General features: G+C 42.9%; 1 protein-coding gene across 3 annotated transcripts; it reads right to left on the bottom strand.

Moving 5' to 3' along the window:
* Nucleotides 1-902: 902 nt before the first annotated feature.
* On the bottom strand, nucleotides 903-19,741 carry RNF34 (ring finger protein 34). 3 transcript variants are annotated; one of them, XM_053206262.1, is made up of 7 exons: nucleotides 19,586-19,722; nucleotides 15,926-16,056; nucleotides 8,716-8,934; nucleotides 6,521-6,928; nucleotides 4,914-5,033; nucleotides 4,431-4,632; nucleotides 903-2,483 (listed from the first exon to the last, which is right to left on the bottom strand). In XM_053206262.1, exons 3-7 carry the CDS (start codon nucleotides 8,917-8,919, stop codon nucleotides 2,161-2,163), a joined length of 1,257 nt encoding a protein of 418 aa, XP_053062237.1. In that variant the 5' UTR covers nucleotides 8,920-8,934; nucleotides 15,926-16,056; nucleotides 19,586-19,722; the 3' UTR covers nucleotides 903-2,160. The 3 variants fall into 3 exon arrangements, with proteins under 3 accessions (XP_053062237.1, XP_053062236.1, XP_026899699.1); XM_053206261.1 differs by lacking the exon at nucleotides 15,926-16,056 and having other exon boundaries at nucleotides 19,586-19,741; XM_027043898.2 differs by lacking the exon at nucleotides 15,926-16,056 and having other exon boundaries at nucleotides 903-2,351; nucleotides 19,586-19,740.
* Nucleotides 19,742-24,961: the final 5,220 nt, after the last annotated feature.

A 24,961-nucleotide genomic window follows, 5' to 3' on the forward strand; every position in this document is an offset into this window, starting at 1 on the left:
CGACCTGAGCCAAAATTGGGACACTCAACCGAGCCACCCAGGTGCCCCTCAAAACACTACTTTAAAAAAAATCCACCATTAAGACTTTTTATTCTCTTGCTAAAAATAAGTACCCAAGACAACTTCTATAAATCCAAGAGGAAACATCAAACAAGCTGTTTGAAGCTGAGATCATATGCAAATAAATCTCGGTTTTCTAATTTAAGACAAACCACCCGCTGCTTAGTTTCTATCTGTCTGTTTACTATCACCTGCCAGCCTGTATTTGAAGACTTCTTTCAACCAAATTAGGGATTTGTGGACGAGGTTGAATTTCTGGAGTTCATGGTCTGATGAAAGGTACAGGGTAAGTGCTCCTACAGCTTCAGCAGGGGTTGGGCTTTCACTGGTTCTGTGGTGTGGTAATGATCTGCTCAGGCTGCTTACTGTGAATTATGGTTAACACCAACCCTGGGCTCTGTAGGCCAACAGGAGAGAAGGGTGTCTGAAATATCCACGAGGCTTTGGTTTGTATGCTTTGACCCTAAAATCCAGAAAAGGGAGGAAGGTAGGTTTTTCTTCACAACTAGGCCAACTTTCCTCTCTACCTGCCCCCACTTGTGGATCCTGAGCACTTAAAGGCAGGTGTGCTACCCACTGCAGAATCAAAAAATAAAACCCAACAGGACTCAGCTGAGAAGTCAGGCATTTCTTACAAACACACCTGCCCACTACCAGTGGGAATGAGTCCACAGCTGGTCTCAACACCACCCTGGTTAGAGTTAGACATAAAAGAAAAGCAATTTCAGATCATTCGTGTCCCAGGAACCTTTCTGCATAAGCTCGGGTCAGGTTTCTCATTTGCTGGGGGGTAGAAGAGTTTAAGATCAGACCTAGTTCAAATTCTGACATTAGCCGCTTCCTTTTTTTTTTTCAAGTATCAAATATTTTATTATCACTTTTTTGGTAACAGCTCTAGTAAGAGACATTCACATCCCAAATAATTCACCCACTTTTTAAGTAAGCTCTACTCCCAACATGGAGCTTGAACTCATGACCCCAAGATCTAGAGTCCCATTCTCTTCTAACTGAGCCAGCCAGGCGTCCTGGCTACTTTTTAAGATCTTAGACAAGTTCTTTAACTTCTCAGTTTCTCCATTTGCAAAGCAAGGCAACATCTATTTCAGAATGCTAGAGAACACTAGAAAGCACTCGGCACAATACCTGGTCATAGTCAACAGCAAATCTGTAGTTAACCTTACTGGGGAGTCAGCAGCAAAAGTAGATCACTGCAAGGCTTTGAAGGTGCTCCTGTCCCCATGTGAAGAAAGGTACTACACCAGGCGCAGACACGCATTCATGCTGTACCCAAGTAAATTAGAAACTGGCTAGGACAATGTAAGCAAAAGCATTTTTTAAAATCTAATTTTATTCCTAAAGTTCAAATTAGCTAGCAGTAGCACTGAAAATACACTTTCACTATACAAAACAGTGTAAACTGATTACACGTGAATAAAGATTTTAACACACACACTTCTCTAATGAACGAAGCTAGAGGCAGCCCTTACTCTAAAAAGCTGTACCTGAACAGAAATGGACATGTTGAATCTAAGGCCCTGGCAGTTGACTATAGAATGTCCTTTGTTCCCAATTACGTTTAAACGCAGAAATAGCAACAATGTGGAAACTTACATTCATCAAATAGTAGCATTTAAAATATACATGACTAATAAAGTGAACATTAGAGAGGCCACTGCTCAGCGTGTACCGTGTTGGCCACTTGTGGACAGTGATCTCATCCAAAGAACAGAAGTTTCAAACATCTGAGTAGTTTAAGTTAAAAATAGGATGAAGGAGAAATAAGAGAACAGGATAAGTGTTCTCCAAAGGGAGCAGTAGCTGACGCTGTAAGCAGTCTGACTTCGTCAGCAATTAGTGATCATGGACAGGGGATGAAACCCAGCAAAACCTGGGAAACGGCTTGTCCACAGGCTGATAGGTGCATGGCATGGACCAATGTTGCCACAACTTAGGATCGAATCTTTCTGTCCCCAGTTAGTAGTGAAAATAATCTTTAAAAATAGTCTCAGCCTCTGAACAGTAAGTTTCCAGTCCCTTCTGTACATTGAAATGTCTGGGATCAAGCTTGGGGCGAGCGTCCTGTCGGGAAGAACCTGGGCTTCAGGACTTGAACACATGCACGGCGCGCACCACGTACTGCCGGCAGATGGGACACTCGCTCATGCGCTTGCCGCACTTGGTGCAGGTGACCATGTGCCCACACTCAAGCAGGACACAGTCGATGACGGCGTCCATGCAGATACGGCACAGGCTGTCATCTTCCTCATCCTGCAGCTGCAGCCGCTCACCATCTGAAAGGCAACAGACAGCTGGGGCTGCAGGCACCGCGCTGCCCGACGGGCGCTCAGCAGGCATCTGGGGTGACCGCAGCGGCCGTCGAATGAGCCCAGGGTTGTAACTTCTCTGCACCTCAGTTCCCTCTGCTGGAAATGGCAGTGATAATAATGTCTGTACCTCGTATTGTGGAGAATAAGTGAGAAATGCTTAAGGCCAGGTATGAAATGCCCAACAAATGTTACCTACTGATTTCTGTTTTTTATCTGTATGTAACTCCAAGTGTTTGCGATAAGGATAAATTACTTCTGTAAGTGAAAATGAGGAGACCCAATGTTGTCCTACTAATGGGCCTCAGAGAGCACGACTGGAATTTCCAACCCAACTGTGTGGCCTTGGGAAAAGTCAGTGTCCAGAGCTTCATCTCAGTAGGACCTTTATTTCCACACTGATAGAAAAGTTATGAAGTACATCAAGCAGCCTGTACTTGGGGGAAAGTTTAGAAGTATCTCAAAAACCAACTGTATTCCTGGCCACCCAGGTACATTTGGAGTCTAACTTGAAATGGATAAGCCATCCTTGCTGTGTGGCCCAGGTTGGGTTCTGAGAAAATCCAACCTGGGTTAAGAAAAGTGCTGAATGAATTTTAAAAAGTTCACCTCAGCCTGAGATTTGTCCATGGAGCTATGGACACTGAGGCTTCCCTTTCTACAGCTTGTAGAGGGGATCAATATATCACGAATACAGTTAGAAAAGAAGAGGAATTCAACCTTCAAGGGCCAGTAGTCTCTGGATTTAAGAGAAATAACAATGCCACAATCAGGAGATTCTTGTAAACCAGGGGCTGGGGACAAAGGATGGATGGGATGAGCCAATGGAGAAGACACTAGAGGGCTACTGAATAAATCAGAGTCTAGGCTTTGGTCCCCTCTCCTACATGGAAGTTTCTTTCCAACTCTTACAAGTTCTGAGCATAAAGCAGAGGAGCCAGGGTCTGTCAAGGGTATTAGGTAAGACTGTCGGGGTGAGTCTCAACCTAAGTGGCTTCAGCCAGTCAAACTAGGGAAGATTCCAGCTGTGCTCAAAACAAAATGAGTATTCCACAAACCTGGAGATTGGGCCAGGGAAAGGGTAAGCAGTGAATCAACTGAAAAAGGCACTTTGGCAAACGCGCACGTCACGGCTTCCTCTACCATAAACTCCTGGGGGGGGTAGGGGTGAGGATGGCTACGCATGACCACTGTTCACCGTACGCAGCTGGCACTTACACTTGCTAAGTAAACGGGCTTCTCCCCTCACTGCGAGGATTCCATTTCCCAGCCAAGGCCTGGGACCTCTGAAGGCTCTGAGGATTAAGATCTGTGTATCTGGCACTGTGGCATCACCTTAGCAATAGGGATGCCATAACACTTACTGTGTATTCTGGGCATAAACCTGTTTATCAATAATTGCTGTATTATAAGCAGATTTAAAGACAAAAAACTCAAGATGGAAAAGTTAGTGATGGGAGGGCTGTTTAGATAGAAATAGTATTTGTCGGTCTAAACACCACTAAAATCTTTTCTCTTGCCTATAAACGCTCTATGGCTTGGCCCTGTTACTGGCTGAGAATTTCTGCCCCACGCTTCATCAGTCAATAGTTGAAGAATTCTTAACCTCAGCTTTTCACAACTTACACAGAAACCTGATGCTTGATGCTAAGAACTACTTAACATCTTGGCTGTAGAGAATTTCTTTTTCCCAGTTAGGATTTAAAAGCTACCGAGCTAACCGAAGTACTGGCCTGCCAGAGGGGTCAGTGAGAAAACACGCATTTTTAGAGAGACAACAAATTTCATCAGACTTCTCACAAATTATGGCGAAGAAAACGAGACTGACAAACGATTACCTAACTCACCTGCCATTAGTGATCTCAGAGCCAACATCACATAATAAACTTACTACTTAACAGATCAACAAACAGGTTCCTACATCTAATTCGCTCAATAAAAGGGTAGTTTTCGCCAAAAACGGGCCTTCACTGTGGCAGAAACAGCCAGTTTTTAAAAGCCAAAAGAAGGCTACCAGAGAGGCAAAAAAGAAAAAAAGAAACCTACATGACTTTTGGTTTTCTTCATTCTCTTTGTATAACCGGTTTACTTTCTCTACCAGCTCCCATTTCTCACAACAGCCAGAATAGTTGACAAAATTCCGAGCCAGGATCTCCTTCAGCTGCCGCACGCTCATCCCTTCCACCTCGTCAAGGCTCGACAGGTCAGAGAGCGAAGCTCTCACTCGCTTCTTGGAGAGGCCGGGCATCTGCAATCACAGAGGGCTTCCTGAGCTCCATTCCTGCAAACACAGACCTCCCACAGCCAGGCGACTGCATGCGCCCCTCACCCCGCAGTCCCACTGCCCCCCCACCTCCGGCCCTGGTGTTCTTCCCAGACGTCGCGTCAGTTCTTGAAGTGTCTTCTAGATGATGCTACATTCAAACCAGAAGAAACATCCTGGGCTAATGTGGCACATGGCCGCATGGGCACTCTACCTGCCTGCCAGGTTCCCCTGTCAAGGAAACCAAATTTGACAGGAGCTCTCACCCGCTCCTCCAAGTTTTCTTCATCGTCATCATCCTCATCATCTTCGTCATCTTCATCATCATCATCATCATCTTCTTCTTCTTCTTCTTCTGTGTTTGCTGAAGCTATTTCACTTTGTACCTACACACATAATCGATCTCATCAGGTTAGGAATCCTATTATCCTAACGGCATCCACCCTGTTTGTCAATATTTATCACTGGAGAAAACCTTTCCCACAGATCCTCCCCGAGAATGACCCCAACACCTGGCATACTCCACAGTGACCTTGGGCTCCAAAGAGTTGGGCCCTACATAACTTCATAAACAACTTACCTTCCATAAAGTTATCTCAAAACCCATATTCCTTTGTGTGTGTGAATTTGTAAAACCTCACCAGAGTATTAACTCCCTGAGAAAGGTCCTGTCACGAAATGCCAAAGCCATAAGTATATGTAACTGCACCGCACTGTTCTCAAAGGACCTGCCAAGGCTGGTCTGAGACACAGAGACAAACTAAAGTTCCAAGTCCACCCCAAGCGGCAGGGCCAATTGATTTGAAAGACTTCAATCCCACTACATCAAACTTAGACATTTTGACTCCAAAGAATGGTTTTTAGACTTCCTCACCGATGCCTGTTGCTGGTTCTAGTTTTCAGAAATGCCTCCACAATCAGAGGTACTCTTCTTCAGGAAGAGCACAGAGACCTTCAGCATGGGTTACGTGCCATCTTTCCTATCTTTCTCTTCAGACTTGATTTTGGCCATAGCTCTACAATACTCTAGGTCAGTTCCCAGCTTCAAACATTCCACCCCACTCACTGGTTCACACGCACCATGTCACAGCACCCAAAGAACCACACCTCCCAAGTGGGGTCCTATAACCAAAAATGGCACAAAAGTCAGAGGTGTCGTATGTTTGCATCATTATTATGCCAGCTCTCATTTGGAAAATAAAATTCCTAACTTGGACTTCTCTACTTTATGACTATTTAGAGGTAGGTAGGCCCGATTTCCCTCTGCTTTTAACTGCTTTCTTCAGAGAAGAAAATTAAATGTGGAGAGAAGTGTTGAAAACAATCCATTCAGTATTTTGGAGTCATTCATACGTACAAACTGAATATTAATTACAAGCCCTTGCAGGTTATTCAAGCAGAATGCCCAAGGACCCCACTGGGACAATATTCTACCATGGCATTTCTCTGAAATTAGTAAATAATCACATCCTTTGACTAATTCAGATGGCTTTTTCCCATTATCTAAATTAGAATTAGAGCAATTTTACTGTCGCAAGGCAACGGGGCATTAGGTTAACTTACTGTATCGTGTACGTGGTCCCTGACAAATGAGCCTACAAACATTTATGCACTACTTTTCAGTCATTAGTTTAACAGCATTTCACGTCTTGGGAAACTGAAGCAACCTGAGTCAAGAGACTGCTGAGCTTCAGACAGCTGACCCTGGGGCTCCCTGCCACCGAGGCTCTGTGCCCCGCAGGAGAACCCGCGTGCACAGGAGTCAGAGGTGTATGCAATCTCTGCTCCCACAGGGGCTCATGAAGCCGTAAAGACCCCACCACATACGGCCGAGCAGACACGCCAGGCCCTTGGGGGGATCCCAGCCTCGTACCTGTGCCAGCGCTCCAGATGCCAAGGTCCGGTCTCCACCCATAAGCTCTCCCTGAAACGAAGACACGGTAGCAGAAGGGGCTGTGTAGTTTGAAAAAAATGAATGTGTGAAAAAGCTAGAAGTCTGGGACTGTGAGGAATTCAGACTGCTCGTGTCCAAGTCGTCCTCAGAGCCCAGCCCGTGGTGGCAGAGAACGAGATCTACCAAGTCTTCCTTCTCTCGACAGGTGTCAATGGGGATGTTTCGAAGAATGAGATACTGCCGGAGATCCTTGACTTTTAGTCGCATTAACTGTGGGCGCTGAAAGGCCGTCTCTTGTAGTAAGTGACAAGTGGAACATCTACGGAGATTGTCTTGTAAGACTGAACAGACGGAGCAAAAATCCTTCTTGCAGTCACAGCACACATGCTGGAGAAACAGAGACAAGAAGCAGTCAATGACAGCCACCTACAGGCCCCTGGGAAAGCACTAGTTTTCTTCCCGCCTTCTATAAAATTCAATTTTAGTTCTTCTAGAGTCTCCCATGGCACCTGGCTACTCTCATAGCCACTTCCATGTTCCGAGGCATGAAAATCGAAACACTCCCTGCTCAGGCAGTTTGGATTCACAGAAGTTCAAAAACAGCCCTTTAAGAAAAACACATACTTTTGTGTTAATGAATTAAAACCTTTCCACCCCTTGGTGCAAACATGTAATTAGCAGAACAGAGCTGACTCGAACCACGTGGAGCAGAAAGCACCACCACAAACTCTTCCTGCTCTTTTCCTATGTGAAATTCCCCATTTAAAGACAAGGTGGGCAGGGGACCCAACACAGGGAAAGGGAAAGAGAAAGACAAATGATCTCTCAAGGTTGTTCCAAGCAAACAGAGGATCTCACTATTCTAGTCACCTGTACCCTGCCGAGGCCTAATCACACTCAAAGCCCAGTGGCTTTGCACAAGCAAAGCTTAGGGACGACATGAAGATGTGACCCTTTCTACTTGCTGCACTGTTCCCACCAGCTAACACCTTGTTCCCGAAGTGTTTCAGAGGACTGAACTGACGATCAAAGACTGAGATGGCCTCACAATATGATGGTGCTCAGAAAAAAGGACTTTCCGTCCTAGAGAAAATAAGTGTTGTAGCCCAACTGTTTCATGTTGAACCTCCACACAGTAGTTACCTTACACTTATTTCTTCACTTGAGTGAAGAATGTGGATAGGAATACATTTTTTGGAACACAAGGTCAGTTACAGTAAATCACCTCTGAACAAAACTGCAGACTAATGAAATCCCTTGCTCCAGAACATAAGCATCATCAGGAGGAATGAAGTTTACAGAGCTCAGAAGATGCCTGAGTAACGTGAGAAAATACCTCGTCAGGACACTTGAGCAGTAATACAGTCCATTCAACTGAGCACTTTAAAAAAAAATTTTTTTTTAATGTTTTATTTATTTTTGAGACAGAGAGAGACAGAGCATGAGCAGGGGAGGGCCAGAAGACACAGAATCTGAAGCATGCTCCAGGCTCTGAGCTGTCAGCACAGAGCCCGACGCGGGGCTTGAACTCACAAACTGCGCGATCGTGACGTGAGCCGAAGTCAGACGCTCAACCGACTGAGCCACCCAGGCGCCCCTGAGCACTTTTTTTAAAGAGAGAACGAGAGCACACTCTTGAGAGTAGGGGAGAGGGGCAGAGAGAGAGAGAGAGGGAGAGAAGGAGCATCTTAAGCAGGCTCCATCCTCAGCACAGAGCCCAACACGAGGCTTGATCCCACGACCCTGGGATCATGACCTGAGCTGAAACTGAGTCAGAGGCTCAACCGAGTTACCCAGGCACCCCTCAGGTTAATAAGAATTTTTTATATTTTTAGGGTGCCTGGGTGGCTCAGTCAGTCAAGCGTCTGACTCTTGGTTTCGGCTCAGATCATAATCTTGTGGTTGTGAGTTCGAGCCTCACACCAGGCTCTGCACTGACAGCATGGAGCCTGCTTGGCATTCTCTCTCTCCCTCTTCTCTGCCCCTCCCCATCTCATGCTCTCTCTCAAAAGAAATTAAAAAAAAAATTTTTTTTTAAGGTGGGAATGCTTTACATAAGGTAATAGTAAAAACTTAAAAAGTTTTCATATTTTTCACAAAGATTCACTAGTATTCAAAATAACATACAATCAAGAATTGTGATGTTTCTATAGATAACATTTCATCCAACTCACCTTCTTTCTAAAGACTGAAAACGAAAGTCCACAGGCTTTGCAAACTATATTAGGCCCTTCCGTAGGTGCTGGTGGGTAAGTGGAAAAATCAGAGTTTGGTGCAAATCTGAATGGACCGGTGCCTCCTGCAAATCCTGACTGCTGGCCCCGGACAGCTCCAGTTCCCATGACTTCATTCAGCAGCCCACAGCATGAAGCCCACATAGACGTGGCACCCGCCTGGAAAGGGACACAAGTAGAGACCACAGTTGAAAGCTGAGTGGAACCTGGGCTCTCTAGGAACTTCCGGGAATGCCATTCTGGAGAGGCTCATTTGCCCTGAGTAACTTCGAGATTATTCTTTTAATTGAGGCAAAATTGGTATATAATGAATTTTGGATGTACACAATTTAATACCTGGATGCACTAGAAAGCGATCACAAGTCCGGTTACCATCCATCACCATACAACTGAGCTGCTTCACCCATTTCGCCCATCCTCTTACCACCTCCCCCCCCACCCCTGCCACCAGTAACCAGCAGTCTGTTCTCTGTGTATCTGTGAGTGTGTCCATTTGTTTTGTTTTTTAAATTCCACATGTAAGTAAAATCATACAGTATTTGTCTTTCTCTGCCTGACTTATTTCCCTTAGCATAATTCCCTCAAGGTCCAACTGTGTTGTTACAAATGGGAAGATTTCCTTTTTTACAGCTGAGTAGTATTCCATTGTATGCATTAACCACATAATATCCATCATTCACCAATGGACACTTAGGTTGTTTTCCTATGTTGGTTATTGTGATAATGCTGCAGTGAACATAGGGGTTGCACAGATCTTTTTGAATTAGTGTTTTCATATTCTCCAAATCAATACCCAGAAGTGGAATAGCTGGATTATGGTATTTCTAATTTTTCAAGGACTCTCCATACTGTTTTCCATAGTGGCTGCACTAATTTACATTCCTGCCAACAGTGTACTAAGGTTTCCTTTCCTTCACATGCTCTCCAACACATATTTCTTGTCTTTTTGATAATAGCAATTCTAGTAAGTGGGAGGCAAGAACTCACTGTGGTTTTGAAAGATTATTCTTTTAAGCATCGCAAATTTAAGCTCTTTGGCAAGAGATTTTTTGTTTTCAAAGAATACTTGGCAATGGGTAAAATCATGACACATCATTAAACAAAAGGAAAAGATACAACATATACCCAATTTTGTAAAAAACAAAAAACAAAAAAAAAAACCTCCACACACACTGAAACAGATACACGTGCATGCACACACATGAATGACTGAACAGAACTACAGGCTGTGTGACACGTGGGATATGCTTACAACAAAACAACTGCTTGTTGCTTATCTGAAATTCAAACTTAACTGAGCATCCTGTCTTCCATCTGGCAACCTTCAACTGGTGACCATTGCACTAGATAGCACAGCAGAACGGCTAAACGTCCAACTTCGGCTCAGGTCATGACCTTGCAGTTTGCGAGTTTGAGCCCCACATTGGGCTCTCTGCTGTCAGCGCAGAGCTCACTTCAGATCCTCTGTCCCCCTCTCTGTCCCTCCCCCACTTGCATGCATGCTCTCTTTCTCTCAAACATAAACATTTTTTTTAATATATAAATTCAAATTACTTAATTTCGTTACACTTCTGTTCTCACTCACAGCCATGCCTAATAAACTATGGCATATAAAATTTTTTAATTTTTTTTAAATGACTGGGAAAAACATCAAAATGCCAACTGAAGCTCTGGTTTTTAATGTAATTTGTATACATTTATTTTCTCCAGTTTTTCTCCTTTCCAAACTCTTTAAAAAGAATACATTGCTTTGACATTAAAAATATATTTTTATAAAAGCAATGATCCTATCTTTTCAAACGGAAAATACTAAACACAATTTCTGATGACTGGATAACCATCATGACCTTCCAGGGTGTAAGGATTATTTGTCACTCCATTGAATGTCCTGATATTAACGTATTGCCTTTTGGGTTTTTCTCTAGTCTCTTCCTTTTCTGAGAGGCACCACTGCTAACATTATACTCACCTCCAGCAACCCCCTTTATTACTGCAGAGTCACAAAGCTGATAGCCAAGCATGTCAGAAGTATATATGAAAATATATTTTCAGTGAGGGCTCAAGGTACTTTCCCAAACAAAAGTATAAAAGCTGTAGTGTTTGGAACCAATGAACTTTTTGCCCCTTGTCCTAATTCTTAAGCATATTCTAGACTCTAGATAATGTGATAGGTAATGGAAGTCCAGGTGGATGAGATCTGATTAGTTAAAATGGCCACATAGTTCCATATTTTATTATCTAACTCTATCAAACATTTGTTATTTGTCCAACAAGCTCTTAAAAATGTTTTTTCTAAACAACCTCAAAAGGCTATTTAGAATGCTACAGAAGGATCATGCTATTCTTGCTACTTCCCACAAGTAATGCTACATTAAATATAGGGAAAGGAGAAGGTAAAGCAATAGGAAACCACAATACAGGGTTCAAACAGTCTCAAGTAGCAGGGTCACTGACGTGAGTATTATATGGCTTCACACCCTATAATTCTAGAGAAACAGTGATGCCTTTAAAAGTCAGGTTAATGGGGCGCCTGGGTGGCTCAGTCAGTTAAGCATCCGACTTCAGCTCAGGTCATGATCTCGCGGTCCGTGAGTTCGAGCCCTGCATCGGGCTCTGTGCTGACAGCTAAGAGCCTAGAGCCTGTTTCGGATTCTGTGTCTCCCTCTCTCTCTGACCCTCCCCCATTCATGCTCTCTCTGTCTCATAAATAAATGTTAAAAAAAATAAATAAAAATAAAAAAATAAATAAAAGTCAGGTTAAATTATAATTAATAGTTCATACCTTTAAACAAATATATACCTCAGGCTTGAGAGCCACAGTATGTTTAAACATAAAAATATGAAAATCCAGGGGCGCCTGGGTGGCTCAGTCGGTTAAGCCTCCGACTTCAGCTTAGGTCACGATCTCGCGGTCCGTGAGTTCGAGCCCCGCATCGGGCTCTGGGCTGATGGCTCAGAGCCTGGAGCCTGCTTCCGATTCTGTGTCTCCCTCTCTCTCTGCCCCTCCCCCATTCATGCTCTGTCTCTGTCTCAAAAATAAATAAACGTTAAAAAAAAAATGAAAAAAAAAATGAAAATCCGGATTTATTAAGTTCACTGAAAGTGAGTGTTCTTTTCTGTGGGGAGCACAGCACAGTGTATAGAGGTGACAAGTCCATCTAGTTACCGTGCTACAAACCTGAACCTAATATAACATTGCAGGTCAATATCAATAAAACTGTAAAAACACATTTTAAATGAAGCATTCTTTTAGCAAAAGATTTATCCTCAGTGCTTTAAACAACGAGCTCTTGGGGTGCCTGGCTAACTCACTTGGTAGAGGATAGGACTCTTGATCTCCGGGTTGTGAGTTTGAGCCCTACATTGGGCACAGAGATTACTTAGAACACACACACACGAGTTCTAAAAACTGAAAATGTTTTTAAAAATTCAATTTGCAGTATGCCTGAAACTAATATAATACTGTGTTAATCATAATGAAATTAAAAATACATAAAATAATTGTTTTCAAGTTTACCATTGGGGGGATAAATATAATTTGCACGTAACATTTTTGGGAAGGAAATACCTCAATTGCAGAAAGCACCACTGGGATAAACTCTTCTTCATTCCAGGAGTTTAAAGAAATAAAGTTCTCAGTAAGCTTCTGCTTCCTGCTGACCTAGCTACAATAGTTAAACAGCTGTGTTGGCTTTTATCCATAACCCTTCTGATTCCTGGTGATGTGCCTCCGCAAACAACTGCAAGTTCCTTGTGAACATGACTCCCTCCTTGCACAACATCTAGCTCCACCACGACTGATAAGAAAATAACCGTGTAGAAGGTTTCTTCATATTACCTCTTTAAAGGCAATGTAATATTACATTTTGCATGCTACCCAGAACGATCCAATTGCATCTTTTTGAGAAAGTATTAAAGGTAAGAAGGACTCTAACCTAGCAGGCACGAAATCTCAGATGTGAGCTCAATAAAAAGCAGCACTGTCACATTTTGTTCCTTCTACCAGAAAGCAGTTTTACAAGAGTTAAGGAAGGATACACACTTTCAAACCATATAAATGAGTAGAATCATCACAATTCTAGGCTGCAAATATTCACAGCTCTTATGAATAGAAGGATTTATTTTGGGAAAACAGGTAGAATCCCTATACGTATATCAATATTGGGAGTAACAACTTTCTCCTACTCCTCATTTCTATAAAGGGGAGGGAATTTCCTCTTCATTCCCCAGAAGGGAAAAGAATGAAAAGAACACTCCTATCTTCTTTTGGTCATCACACTACAAAATAAAAAAGCTCAAGCCAACCCCCAAAGTGTTGTCCCAGGCAAAAATATGTTGCTACAACCTAATATTTAGTATAATTCAGCCCAAGACCATAGGAGAGGGAAAGAAGAAACACCAAAAAGAACTAGGTCTCAGCCTCATCAGCAGAGAACTTAGACAAAATTTCCCAATAATACTCACACTTCAGGGTGACCCTACCTACTTAGACTATTATCTTCTGACAATAGCATTTGCAATACTCCAGCCTTCTTCAAAGTTCAGAGATTTGCAATCGTGGAAGCCCCAGGCACTAATTTTACTTGAAGGACCTTTCTTTCCCATCCAGCGTATTTTTAAAAATTAACTTCCATTTCCCCCTTAAACCCCACGTTTTCCGGCACCCCAGTGCTGAAGTGCAGATGATCTCTCTTCAGTGATTCGATCTCCCCAACTTCTTGGGAGCGGGGATTTTTAGTTCTGTTCCAGGGGGCTGCTGCCTTGGTCTCCTGCTAGGAAACTGCACAGGCCTATGACATGGCCCTGAAAACAGTGGTTGGACTCAACAGGGGAACCTTAAAAAAATACCGATGCCTGGGTCCCAGCCCAAGATTCTTAACTGGTCTGGGTATAGCCTGACGCATCAGAATTTTTTTAAAGATTTATTATTATTTTTTAAGTAATTTCTACCCCCAACTTACGGCTTGAACTCACAACCCAGAAACTAAGAGTCACATGCTCCCCTGAGCCAGCCAGCCCCCCCACCCCCAGAATTTTTTTAAGTTCCCCACTTGATTCAAATTACAGCAAAGGTTACAAGGTTAACACCTGCTCAGTTTAGGCCATTTCTGTTTCCTGTCTACAGGGTTTCAGCTGGAAAACCGCTCTCAGCAGAGTGCTGACGAAAAGAGGCTGTGGTTATTTCCAAAGCCTGTACCTCTCCAGTTCCAGGACCAAGACCTCAGCCAAATGCTCCTCATAATCTGTGGATAATTTTTCCCTGCAGGAGTAGGACATGCCTCCCCTGTTTCCTCTCCCTCTATGGTCTCCCCTAGTCCCTTCACAAAGGATTGGCTGAGTTTTTAACAATTTTATCTAATTGTTGTATTAGTTCCTTTCCACATATTGGCCTGGAACTTTTGTTGAAATTTGGTGCCTTCTTTCATTTTTAATTTATTCCGTCATTTTATTTACTCTTTGCTTTTTGGCCCCAACTTTTTATTTCCCAAAGTACTCCTCTCCATATTTTCTTGTGTAAAATCCCCAACACTGGGAGAAAGAAAATGATTTCTGGGTCAAAAGCAGCCCTTGTTCAAACTATTTTTGTCCTTCACCTGCAAGTTGAAGAATCCATCCAGAAGGTGAATCCCCCCCAGGCTTGTTGAACTCCATTTCCTTGACCCCTTTAGTATGTTTCATCTTCCAGCACTTTCCCTTAACATCCCAATTTCCTCAATATTTTCTGCACGTCCCCTCAGGGCACAGGCATTCCTACCTCACAACTGTCACCTTGACGTTCACCTAATAATGCTTGAAGTGTCCTGCACCAATTTTTCCCCTCTCAAATCTGTCCAGATTTTGTTACTACTTGGGGTAACAGTCCCAATTTTTGAGTGACAGAATCTATAAAAGCAATTAGGGAAGTATTTCAGAGAGCACTTTCCCAAGTTTACTGAATGTGGGCTCTTGAAGGGGGGGTGTGGAGGGGAACATGCCAATTGATCCTCTGAGCTCTTGACTCTGCCTCTATGTCCCTGGAGCCCAGTTCCCGTGTCTCATAAGATATCAGCCAAAGAGCTTCCCTCTTTTTGCATCTTCCCTTTAAAAGCTTTAGATTTAGAGACCCAGGCTCATGTTCTTTCCCACGGTCTTCCCTATCCTTTAAGATCTTCCACCAGTTTAAGCAGCCTGCATTCCCTTATTTTTCCTTTATTCATTCTCTGTTCACCTTTTGGTAGTAAGACTGAAGCATATTTTCCAAACTATTCCACTTCCTCCTAGATTTTCTGAGCAAACCTAATTCCTAGACAGCATACAAGGCACAGCCCTTTGGCTTTTAAATTTGCATTAAATTCACTGAGTTGTTACTCTGCCCCCATTCCAAAAAGGTGTGATATTTACACCTTTTTTATGCCATTCATCTTTTGCTTATTAAAACAATATTTAATATTTAAGCCATTCATCTTTTGCTTATTAAAACAAAAAGCTACCCTTCCGTGAGTGAAGCCAAAGTCTGGATTTCTGAAAACTACAGCTATGATCTGGGCTTATGTGACTAACAATTCTAAATCCTACTTGGGACCATGGCTGAGAACAAGACTCTACAGGCTAAACTACATGAATCCGAGAGGTTGGAAGGAACAATCTGTAAAGATGGCAACATTTCTTCCCTGGACCATAAATGTAGTTCAGAAATGGAGACTAACTGAACAAAACAACTATCTACCTATGCCTGGCACAAAACTTACTCAGGGAATTTAACTGTGCTTGCAGTTTATTTTCTACTCCTCAATGACTAGCGAAAATAAATGATTTTCATGATAATCTAAGCCCTTTCCTACATACCCCCTTAGGCCAAAATTGCTCCTGAATAGAATACTCATGGGACATGGCCTGCCTGGCTTGTATTAGCTAAGAACTAGGTATCATACTAAAAACTTACATGCTCCGTGGTAAAAAAAAAAAAAAATCAAATTCTAAAGCCTCCTCTGAACTGGCCCAGACACCTAGATCTCATGTTATTCTGGTATCCAATGCCAGTTTTTGTGTTTTTTCCAAAGCCAGTACACCAAGATTTGGGGGTGAAGGGGGGCAATGACTTTTTTCACTCCCAATTTGGAACTAATTAAGAAATAATACAAACAGAAATTTAAACGTTTGCTTTACTTACACCAATTTGAAAGCATGACTTTAGCTCTGTCGCCTATTGGTCTTGTTAACAGGCCAGTCACCAGCACAGCAGACCAACAGTTGCTTGTCGTCTAGTTGACCACAATGCCACCACCCCATAGGAAGACAGATCTGAGAAAGTTCCAGAAAGTACCGTTTGGTTCCTGTGCTAAAACTTACCTACATAAAAGTTCTCTTCTTTCTCTGATAGCATAAATGCTGAAAGTGTTTGTCTTATATTGTTCCTTTCTAGAGGATGAGTTAGAAAGTATCTTCCCTCTGTAGGAGTACAGAGGAGGGGAGTGTATCCACAAATCTAAACAATTTGCATGCAAGTGGGACTGAGTTTCCAGTGCTCTGACATTTATTTCCATGAGACACCACCAATTTTATAAGCACTCTCTCAGATTCCTCAGATTCACACAATATAAGCCCACTCTGAATCATCATTTCAGTCAACAAAAGCAAGAGGAAACATGCTGTATATTTGCAAAATCAAAAGCCCAGCCTTTTTTCTGGCAGAGTGCCAGAGTTTTCAAATGGCTTCAAGGTTCAACCATCTTTGATTGAGAGAGAGAGAGAGAGAGAGAGAGAGAAAGAGAAAGAAAGAGAAAGAGAAAGAGAAAGAGAAAGAGAGAGAGAGATCTAATGTGCTTTTAGAATCCCTGCGGAGGTAAAATAATTCCAAAATGCTCAATTAAAAAATGTTTGCTGCAAATTTTGAATCCTATTCTAAACCACATCAGGATGTGATCCCTTTTAATGATTCCACCAAATATAATAGTAACTAGGCAAACTAGAATGAAGAATTTAAAAAGCCATGCTGGTTTCCATGAAGACTAAATGACAGCCAATGAGAGAGAAAGTTGATGGATTTGAAAATAGCAGAAAACTGACGATCATAGTCTAAATCATTTTTTTTAAATAAGCTCTATGCCCATCATGGGGCTTGAACTCATGACCCTAAGAGTTGCATGTTCCACCAACTAAACCAGCCAGGCACCCCTTTATCATTTGCTTTTGATTAAAATAGGTAAAGAGCAATAATAATGCCATCTCCTAGGAGCTGCTTGCCATAACTCTCAATTAAATACATTATACAGTTACCTCCAGGTTTCAGACTGAAGAATATTAATTTTCTTGGATGTTGTATGAAGCTAACTAGGACCAAGCAGGAATTCAATTCTTACACCAAGGAATGTTTCGTCAGAGAATTCACTCACCATATGTGTTGTTTTCAACTCCCAACAATTTTGTTTGCTAAAACTCAACGTCCTTGTGTTAAACAACATGAAAAGATATTTCAAACCTCACCACTAGTGACGTAAAATAAGTTTTACAGTTTCCTATAGAACTTAGGACTACCAGAAGAAACAAAGCAAAGCAGAAGAAACAGTTGAGATAATTATCAAAAATCTTTAACCTATTTAGAGCCACATGAGAAGAACATGCTCCTTAAAATGTGGGAAGATTTCTTATGGAAACTGCAACTGAAATAAAATTTGCAGAAATTCTGCCTTTTTAATTATCAACTAATCAGACCATACACCGCAAAGGAGGAAATTCTACATCCTAAATTCTGATAGCCTAAATAGACTGGTGTCTATTTAGGTCTCCATTTTGCTTCAAAAAATATCTATCTTTGCTACATTTTTACCTACCACCAAACCTTGTTTCTAAAATTTCGATTCAGCAGTATCTTCCACTTCAATTGATTTTAAAGAACTTGATTAAAAAGTTCAATACTGGACCTGTCCTTACTTCTTCTCCTTCCACATCTAGTTCACTGATGGGCCACAAATTTAATACTCCTCAAGATACCAACATTCTTTGAGAATATCTACACACACACACACACACCCCTATTTTGTTTCTGAATCTTAACAGAGCAAGATGATAATTTTCAGGGAAGATAGCTAGTTTTAGGTATTTTAATAGGCATTCTAAGTTAAAATATTTTATAACTATACCAGGAAGTTAAAAATAAGGTGTTAGGGACACCTGGGTGGCTCAGTCGGTTGGGCATCCAACTCCTGATTTCAGCTCAGGTCATGATCTCACGATTTGTGGGTTTGGGCAGTGAGGAGTCTGCTTGGGATTCGCTTTCTCCCTCGCGCTGCCCCTTCCCTGCTCATGCTCTCTCTCCCTCTCAAATCAAATAAATTAAAACAAAAATGTGAATAAAAAAGGTCTTCCAATATCTTCATACTTTCACACACTGTTCGCAAAGTTATCTATTTCTGGGCACCTGGGTGGCTCAGCCGGTTAAGCATCTAACTTCGGCTCAGGTCATGATCTCGCGGTTAGAGAGTTTGAGCCCCCTCGTTGGGCTCTGTGCTGACAGCTGGGAGCCTGGAGCCTGCTTCAGATTCTGTGTCTCCCTCTCTCTCTGTCCCTCCCCTGCTCCTTCTTTCTCTCTCTCCCTCTCAAAAATAAACATTAAAAAAAAAAGTTATCTATTTCCAAAAATCTTCCTTATTTCCTGAGGCCAGAAACATCCTTTCTTGCTCCAGAGCATTTAGGGTTTGACACCTTCCATCATACTCTGCTTTGTAATGTGGTTGAGAAGGTCTTTTCTCTCTAGATGGGCAAACTCCTCAAAGGTGGACTGCATTTTCAATTACTCCAACTCAGCAAGTCTCCCTCGTACCAACACACAATATTTGCTGAAATTTCTCTAGCCGCCTGACACTCCCTATCAATCTTCCACGGTCCATCTTTGAGGTTTTTTTGGTGAAGGTTCTGTTTGAAGCCAGCAGTTCCCGGTTATTTTCCTTACCCACAACGAGCACACCTCTTCACTGGGATTAATGAAATCGTCTAGGTCTGAAACAGGATCACCTTACCCCACGTGGTTGGAGTTCAGCTAACGAATCAATACCTGGACTGACTGTCGTACACAGAGCTCTGTAGAACTCTCGGCGATCAAGTTGAGAAAATCAGCTCCCAAAAGTAGGCCAGAGTCTCCCCGCTTCCCCTTTTCCTTAAACTTCTCACTCACTGATGTTCCCACGCTCTCACACCCACCTTGAAGAACTCAAGCTGTCAAATTACTTGCTGCGTACCTAGTGGCGAAGCAGACACATCCAGTTTGCTAGCGCTCTGGGTCACGGCCCCAAAGATAAGCCTGAAATCCCTCGGAAGGGCGCCCGAGGCGTTTCTAACCTGTTAGCCTGGCCCCAGCCTCACGACTCCCCACACTAACTCCTTTTCCCTTCGTCCTGCAGTTCGCATCCTGCGACGGTCCCGTCGTGTTCCCGACATCTGGGTTAGTTCAAGGACTCGGGACGGGAGAGGGCACGCTGTGGGCAAAAGCATGGAGGGCTGAGGCGGGAACTAGGGGGTCTGCCTCGGGCCCCCGAGGGAGAGGACAGGGCCAGGAGCAAAGACGGGCCCACCAGGCTTGAGCGCGGGGGCCTCCCGGCCTCTCCCCCCTCCTCAGGCTCGCTGCAGGGAGGCGCTGTGGGAGCCGGAGAGGTCCCAGAGCCCAGGATCTCCGCTCCGGGCCGGGCAGGGCCCGGACGCCGGCCCGGGACGCCCCTCAGCGGAGCTCTCCGAGGTGCCGGCGGGGTTCACCTCTGAGGCTAAAGGAAGGCACTTCAGGCGTCCCGGCCAGTTAGGAGAGGCGAGGAGGAACTGCCCGGCCCCACCGGCCTCTCACCTTCATGGCCGCGACCGCCGCGTCTCGGTCGGCTCTGCCGGGGAACTAAGCACCATAGCAGCTCCTCGCACAGCCGCCCTCCTTCCTTCTGGGCGGCGATTACGGCGCCTCCCGCGGCGACCTAGCGTCCCGACGTCAGGGGCGTAGTCGCGCCCGCCTCACGCCCCCAGGAAGAGCGCCGAGCGGCGGCGGAGTCGGCCAATCCGGAGCCAGTCCTCGGGGGGCCGGTCACCAGAGCCAATGAAGTGGCGGGAGCGGGGCGGGGCCTCTGGCCTGCCGGGTAGGCGGAGGAAGACTCCATTCCGCCCGGGGCTGAGCTGGGCGGGTCTGGGCGTTGGCGGGCGGTACCCGCCGGGGCGGATTTCTTGGTTGGGTCGTTGAAATAGGAGTCAGCGTCCCCTGAGGAACCTGTGTAAGCGGAGATTTAGCTTTGGGGCTAGGTGATGAAGTCTCCAGGGCTGAGAAGGCAGGAAGGGGCGTGGTAAATTTGAAAGTAGGTTTGAAGGCTTTTTTTTTTTTTTAATAGCAGTCAGAGCAGCACCTCTGGATTTCCTCCCGGGACGTTGAATCCTCTCACACTCGGTAATGACCTTAGGTCTCGGGAGGGTCTGGTGAGCAGAGCGGCAAGCCGCGCAAAGACGCGGCTTTAAAAGCAAGGTTTTATTGAAAACACTTGAACCAACGGTTCTCAAATCCCAGCTGCTCTTTTCGAGCGACGTTCAAAATAACCAAATCCGAACACAATGAGAGAATTCAGACGAGCCCTTGGAGTTGACTTTATTTAGAGAAAATTGAGGTTGTAAAATAAAGTATCGGTTTTTTCAGTCCGACTTGGTGACATTCCGCTGGTTTTCCCACACTTCCTCTCCCCTCGAACTCCACCGTATTTAAAGAAAAATACAGGATGATGTCAATTCACTCACCTCTCAAGAGGACCAAAACTGTTGTATTTCTTTTAAACAGATTTGCTTATATGCACCATGTGGGATTTAACACAAAGGCACGCCACTTCCTCAGGCTGCAAGAATACTTATTTTTTAGCTTCTATTTTAGCGTCCTTCTTTTTCTTCAAGCTGAGATAATGTCATTTAACTTCTTACGCAGTTCTGTCCCGAGTTTTCTTCTTTGGGAAAAAATGCAAAGAAAGCCTTTCATTCACCACGTTGGAGCAGCAGCCGAGCTTCGCTGGAAAAGAGAGTATTAATTTATTCTTCTAATGATCTAGGCACAAAGAAACTCAATAAAAACTCACTGGTAGTACAAAGCCATAATTCTCCCTCATAAGAAGGAAATCTGGCAGGCCTGCCTCAAAGTTAACGAAGAAGCACATGAAAAGATACTCAATGTCATTAGCCATTAGGGAAATGCAAATCAAAACCACAATGAGATTCCACCTCACACCCATTAGGATGGCTAAAATCAAACAGATGATTAGTGTTGTAAGGATGTGGAGAAATCGGAGCCTTAGTATATTGCTGTTGGGACTGTAAAATGGTGCAGCTGCTTTGGAAAACAATCTGGCAGTTCCTCAAAATGTTAAACGTCGAGTTACCATACGACCCAGCAATTCCAGTGCTATGCATAAACCCGGGAGAGATAAAAACATATGTCTGTAAACAAACAAAAAACACCACCTCTTGTACATGAATGTTTACAGCAGTACAATCATCAGAGCCCCAAAGTGGACAAATGTAAAATGTCCACTATTTGATGAATGGATTAAAAATGTCATCCATATAGCAGAATATTATTTAGCCAAAATAGGAATGAAGTAGTGACACATGCAACAACATGGATGAGCTTTGAAAAAACAAAAATGATGCTAAGTGAAAGAAGGCAGTCACACAAGGTCACATATTGTTTGATTCCACTGGTATGAAATGTCCCTCTTAGGCAAATTTATAGAGACAGGAAGTAGAGTAGTAGTTGCCAGAGGTTGAGGGGGTTAGAGAGGAATGGAGTGACAGCTAGTGGGCAGTTTCTTTTGGGGCAATGAAAATATTTTAAAAGTTAACTGTGGTGGGGGCACTTGGCTGGCTCAGTTGGTGGAGATGTGACTCTTGATCTCTGGGTGATGAGTTGAAGTCCCACAAAGGGCATAGAGTTTACATTTAAAATAATAAATTAAGTAAAATTAACTGTGGTGATAATTGCACAACTGAGTAAATACACTAAAAACTATTAAATTTTACTATTTAAATGAGTAAATTGTATGGTAGGTGAGTTAAATCTCAATAAAGCTTTGATAATAATAGAGATGTTGGTGGTGCCTGGGTGGCTCAGTTGGTTTAGCATCCAACTTCAGCTCAGGTCATGATCTCACAGCTCATGAGCTCGAATCCCTGACCCGCATCAAGCTCTCTGCTGTCAGCGCAGAGCCTGCTTTAGATCCTTTGTCGCCCTCTATCTCTCTCAAAAATGAATAAACATTTAAATAATAACAACAACAATAATAAAGATGTGGAGTAAAAACACACCAAAAAAGTTTATAAAACTGGAGAGTAGCCAGAGGAAGGTAATGAAAACAGCCAAGGGTACACCTGAAATGAATACTATGTTAACTATACTGGAATTAAAATAAAAACAAATAAATGAAACAACAACAACCATGGGTAGAGAACATTTTTTTTTAATGCTTATTTTTCAGAGAGAGGGAGTACAAGCAGGGAGGAGGAGCAGAGAGAAAGGAAGACACAAAATTCAAAGCAGGCTCCAGGCTCTGAGCTGTCGGTAGAGCTCAAACTCACGAACCCACGAGATCATGACATGAGCCGAAGTCCGACACTTAACTGACTTAGCTGCCCAGGTGCTCAAAGTATTGGAGAACATTTTAAAACTATAACTCTTGAGGCAAACTTATTTTGTGCCTAGCAAAACGTAAGCTCCCAACAAACGTTTGAGTGAATTCTTTCTTCTGTAAGACTAAGAAGGAATAGGATATTGACAAAACAAAAAAACAAAAAAACCTAAAAAAACAAAAAACAAAAAACCTCACCCATTAGGGAGTAAATAAGGTACACACTCTCTAAATAAGTTCACTCTCTCATAAGTTCACACTTTCCAAATACTTTAAGTTGGAACCTCCTGAAGCTTGAGAGGCATTTTCTGGTTAAACATCATACTTTTTCAATAAATGAGATAAATTATGTGATTAATTTTTTTCTTTGTTTCAAACTTTATATGCCACCTTTCTTTCAATTGTGTACTAATTGTACCAATTGTGGTTCAGGAAAATGTGGTCTGATTGCTAAGGTAATCATAACAGCCTAATACTTTGTATTTCAGAGTCAAAAAGTATTACCCAGGCACGTGAGATATTTATTGCAGTTCAATTACTTTCTTAGGATGTCATTAGAATGTTATCTGAGTTGGGTTTTTTTAATCCCCCCCCCAAAATTTTATTGAATTCAAAATGGGCTATGTCAAATAATTTCAAAACTTGTCTCAAATTCAAGAAGTAGCAAATGTTTTGTTATCTACATTTTTTAAAAACCTACTGAATAATCTATTTCTTTCAACATCATGTGTATTCATAAGACAATAGGGTAGAAAGCTAGCTATTTTTATTCTAGCAATGGATTCTCTCAAAGATAAAAAGTCATAGAAGACCATATGAGCCTTTTTGCAAAGTTGGTTAGCAACTTGCTATACTAAGCTATTTCCTATTTTGGAAATTTTCAAACATATAGGAAGTAAAGAGAAGTGAGTGATGAACTCCTTGTATCCATCACCCACTTTTCACAATTCTCTACCTTCTACCACTGTCTCATATCCAGCATTTGTATGTCTGCCCCCACTCCCCACCCATCCCCCATCAGAGTTATGTCACATCATTAGATTAGTGCATGACTGGTTGCCTGGATATGAGCCAGATGAAGGTATCTGAAAATTGGGTCTGATTTGCTTGTTGGGTCACCTTCACAAATGTAACTATTTTACCCAATGTAATTCATCTTCTTTGTGGCTGTTGCTTAAATTTCATGACTTAGAAGACTGAAGGGTTCTCTAACGATCCTCAATTAACCTGTGGTTTGCAAATACCAAAGCTGTAGATAGGGCATAAAATCTACTCACCAGTAGAATGAAAAATCATCTCTTCATTGGATTGCTTGAGCCAGGTCTTATCTGAATCCCAGATGTCTGATTGACTTCTGCTATGGTAAAAATAGTTTCAACAATGCTTACTGCATTTTATAGAACTGTCTATGCAGCTGGAGAACAGATGGTTCCACAGAATCATTTTGTCCGGGACTCAGAATCTTTTTGGAATTCTGCTGGTGAATTATTTTGCCAACCTGAACATATAACCCTCTTCTACCTTAAGTATCTCCATCTGTAAAATGGAGATAATGATTATTAACTAGCAGCTTATGTCTTACACTTTGCCGAATGGTTGAAGAATCTGGATGCTATACGTGAAACAGAACTTTAAACTGTTTTCTACAGAGTAAAACAAACAATGTGGGGCCATTTTATAATTCTCTAAAGTAAAGTTGGAGCATTTTACGGGCTTTCCTCCTCCCCCTTGATCCCCATGAGTAGGCAGAAAGGGGACAGGGTTTTCTTTTCAAGCCTTGGGAAACTGAGCCACAGAAGGGAGCCTTGGTGCCTGCGGCAAAGTGAGGCAGCAATGAAAACGGGACTAGCTGCCAAATCTTCTACATCCAGCCCAGTATTATGCTCGCCTATATTACTACTCTTCTAACAAAGGCACAGACCTTGTAAAACTAGTTACCTCTTGTCCATTAGATCCACATTCACATATAGACTCTATGGATATTATATACAGCATTGGGGAGACAATTCGTCTACCACTGAAATGTGGAGTCAGTACAATTTCCGCCTCGTATTGATATATCATTCGAGTGTATTAAGCACCCACTATGTGATGCCAAGCACCAAAAAAGAGGGCACATCCCCTCTCCTCATGGAGCTTAAATGGTCAGAATAAAAGAAAATGTCAGAAGTGGTACATTGGTTTCCTGCGGCTGCCATAATCAAGTAACCACAAACTTGATGGCTTAAAACAACAGGACTTATTCTCTCACGGCTTTGGAGACCAGAAGTCCTAAATGAAGGTGTTGGCAGGATTGGGCTTCCACCAAAGTCTCTAAGGGAGTCCTTCTTTGCCTCTTCTGGCTTCAGGAAGAAGCCTCTACAGACGGTTCCTTGGTTGTGGTAGAATCCCTCCAGTCTCTGCCTCCCCGTCTTCATACAGCCTCCTGTTTATGTATTCTTTCTCCCCTCCCCCCCAGTTTTACTGAGATGTAATTGATACATAACATTGTATTAGTTTTATGTGTACAATATCTCTTCTTATGAGGACACTGGTTATTGGGGTGGGGGATGGATGAAATGGGTGAAGGTGGCCAAATG

This window comes from Acinonyx jubatus, chromosome D3 (genome assembly GCF_027475565.1).
Source record: "Acinonyx jubatus isolate Ajub_Pintada_27869175 chromosome D3, VMU_Ajub_asm_v1.0, whole genome shotgun sequence".
Taxonomy (NCBI): Eukaryota; Metazoa; Chordata; class Mammalia; order Carnivora; family Felidae; genus Acinonyx; species Acinonyx jubatus.

Bases quoted from the DNA above. Each gene is read 5' to 3' on its own strand.
- RNF34 (XM_053206261.1), bottom strand. The intron at 4,633-4,913 runs GTGAGAGCTCCT...CTGTGATTGCAG, and splicing joins AAGAAAACTTGGAGGAGCGG to ATGCCCGGCCTCTCCAAGAA. The intron at 2,484-4,430 runs GTAGGTTTCTTT...TGCCATTTCCAG, and splicing joins TGAAGAAAACCAAAAGTCAT to CAGAGGGAACTGAGGTGCAG.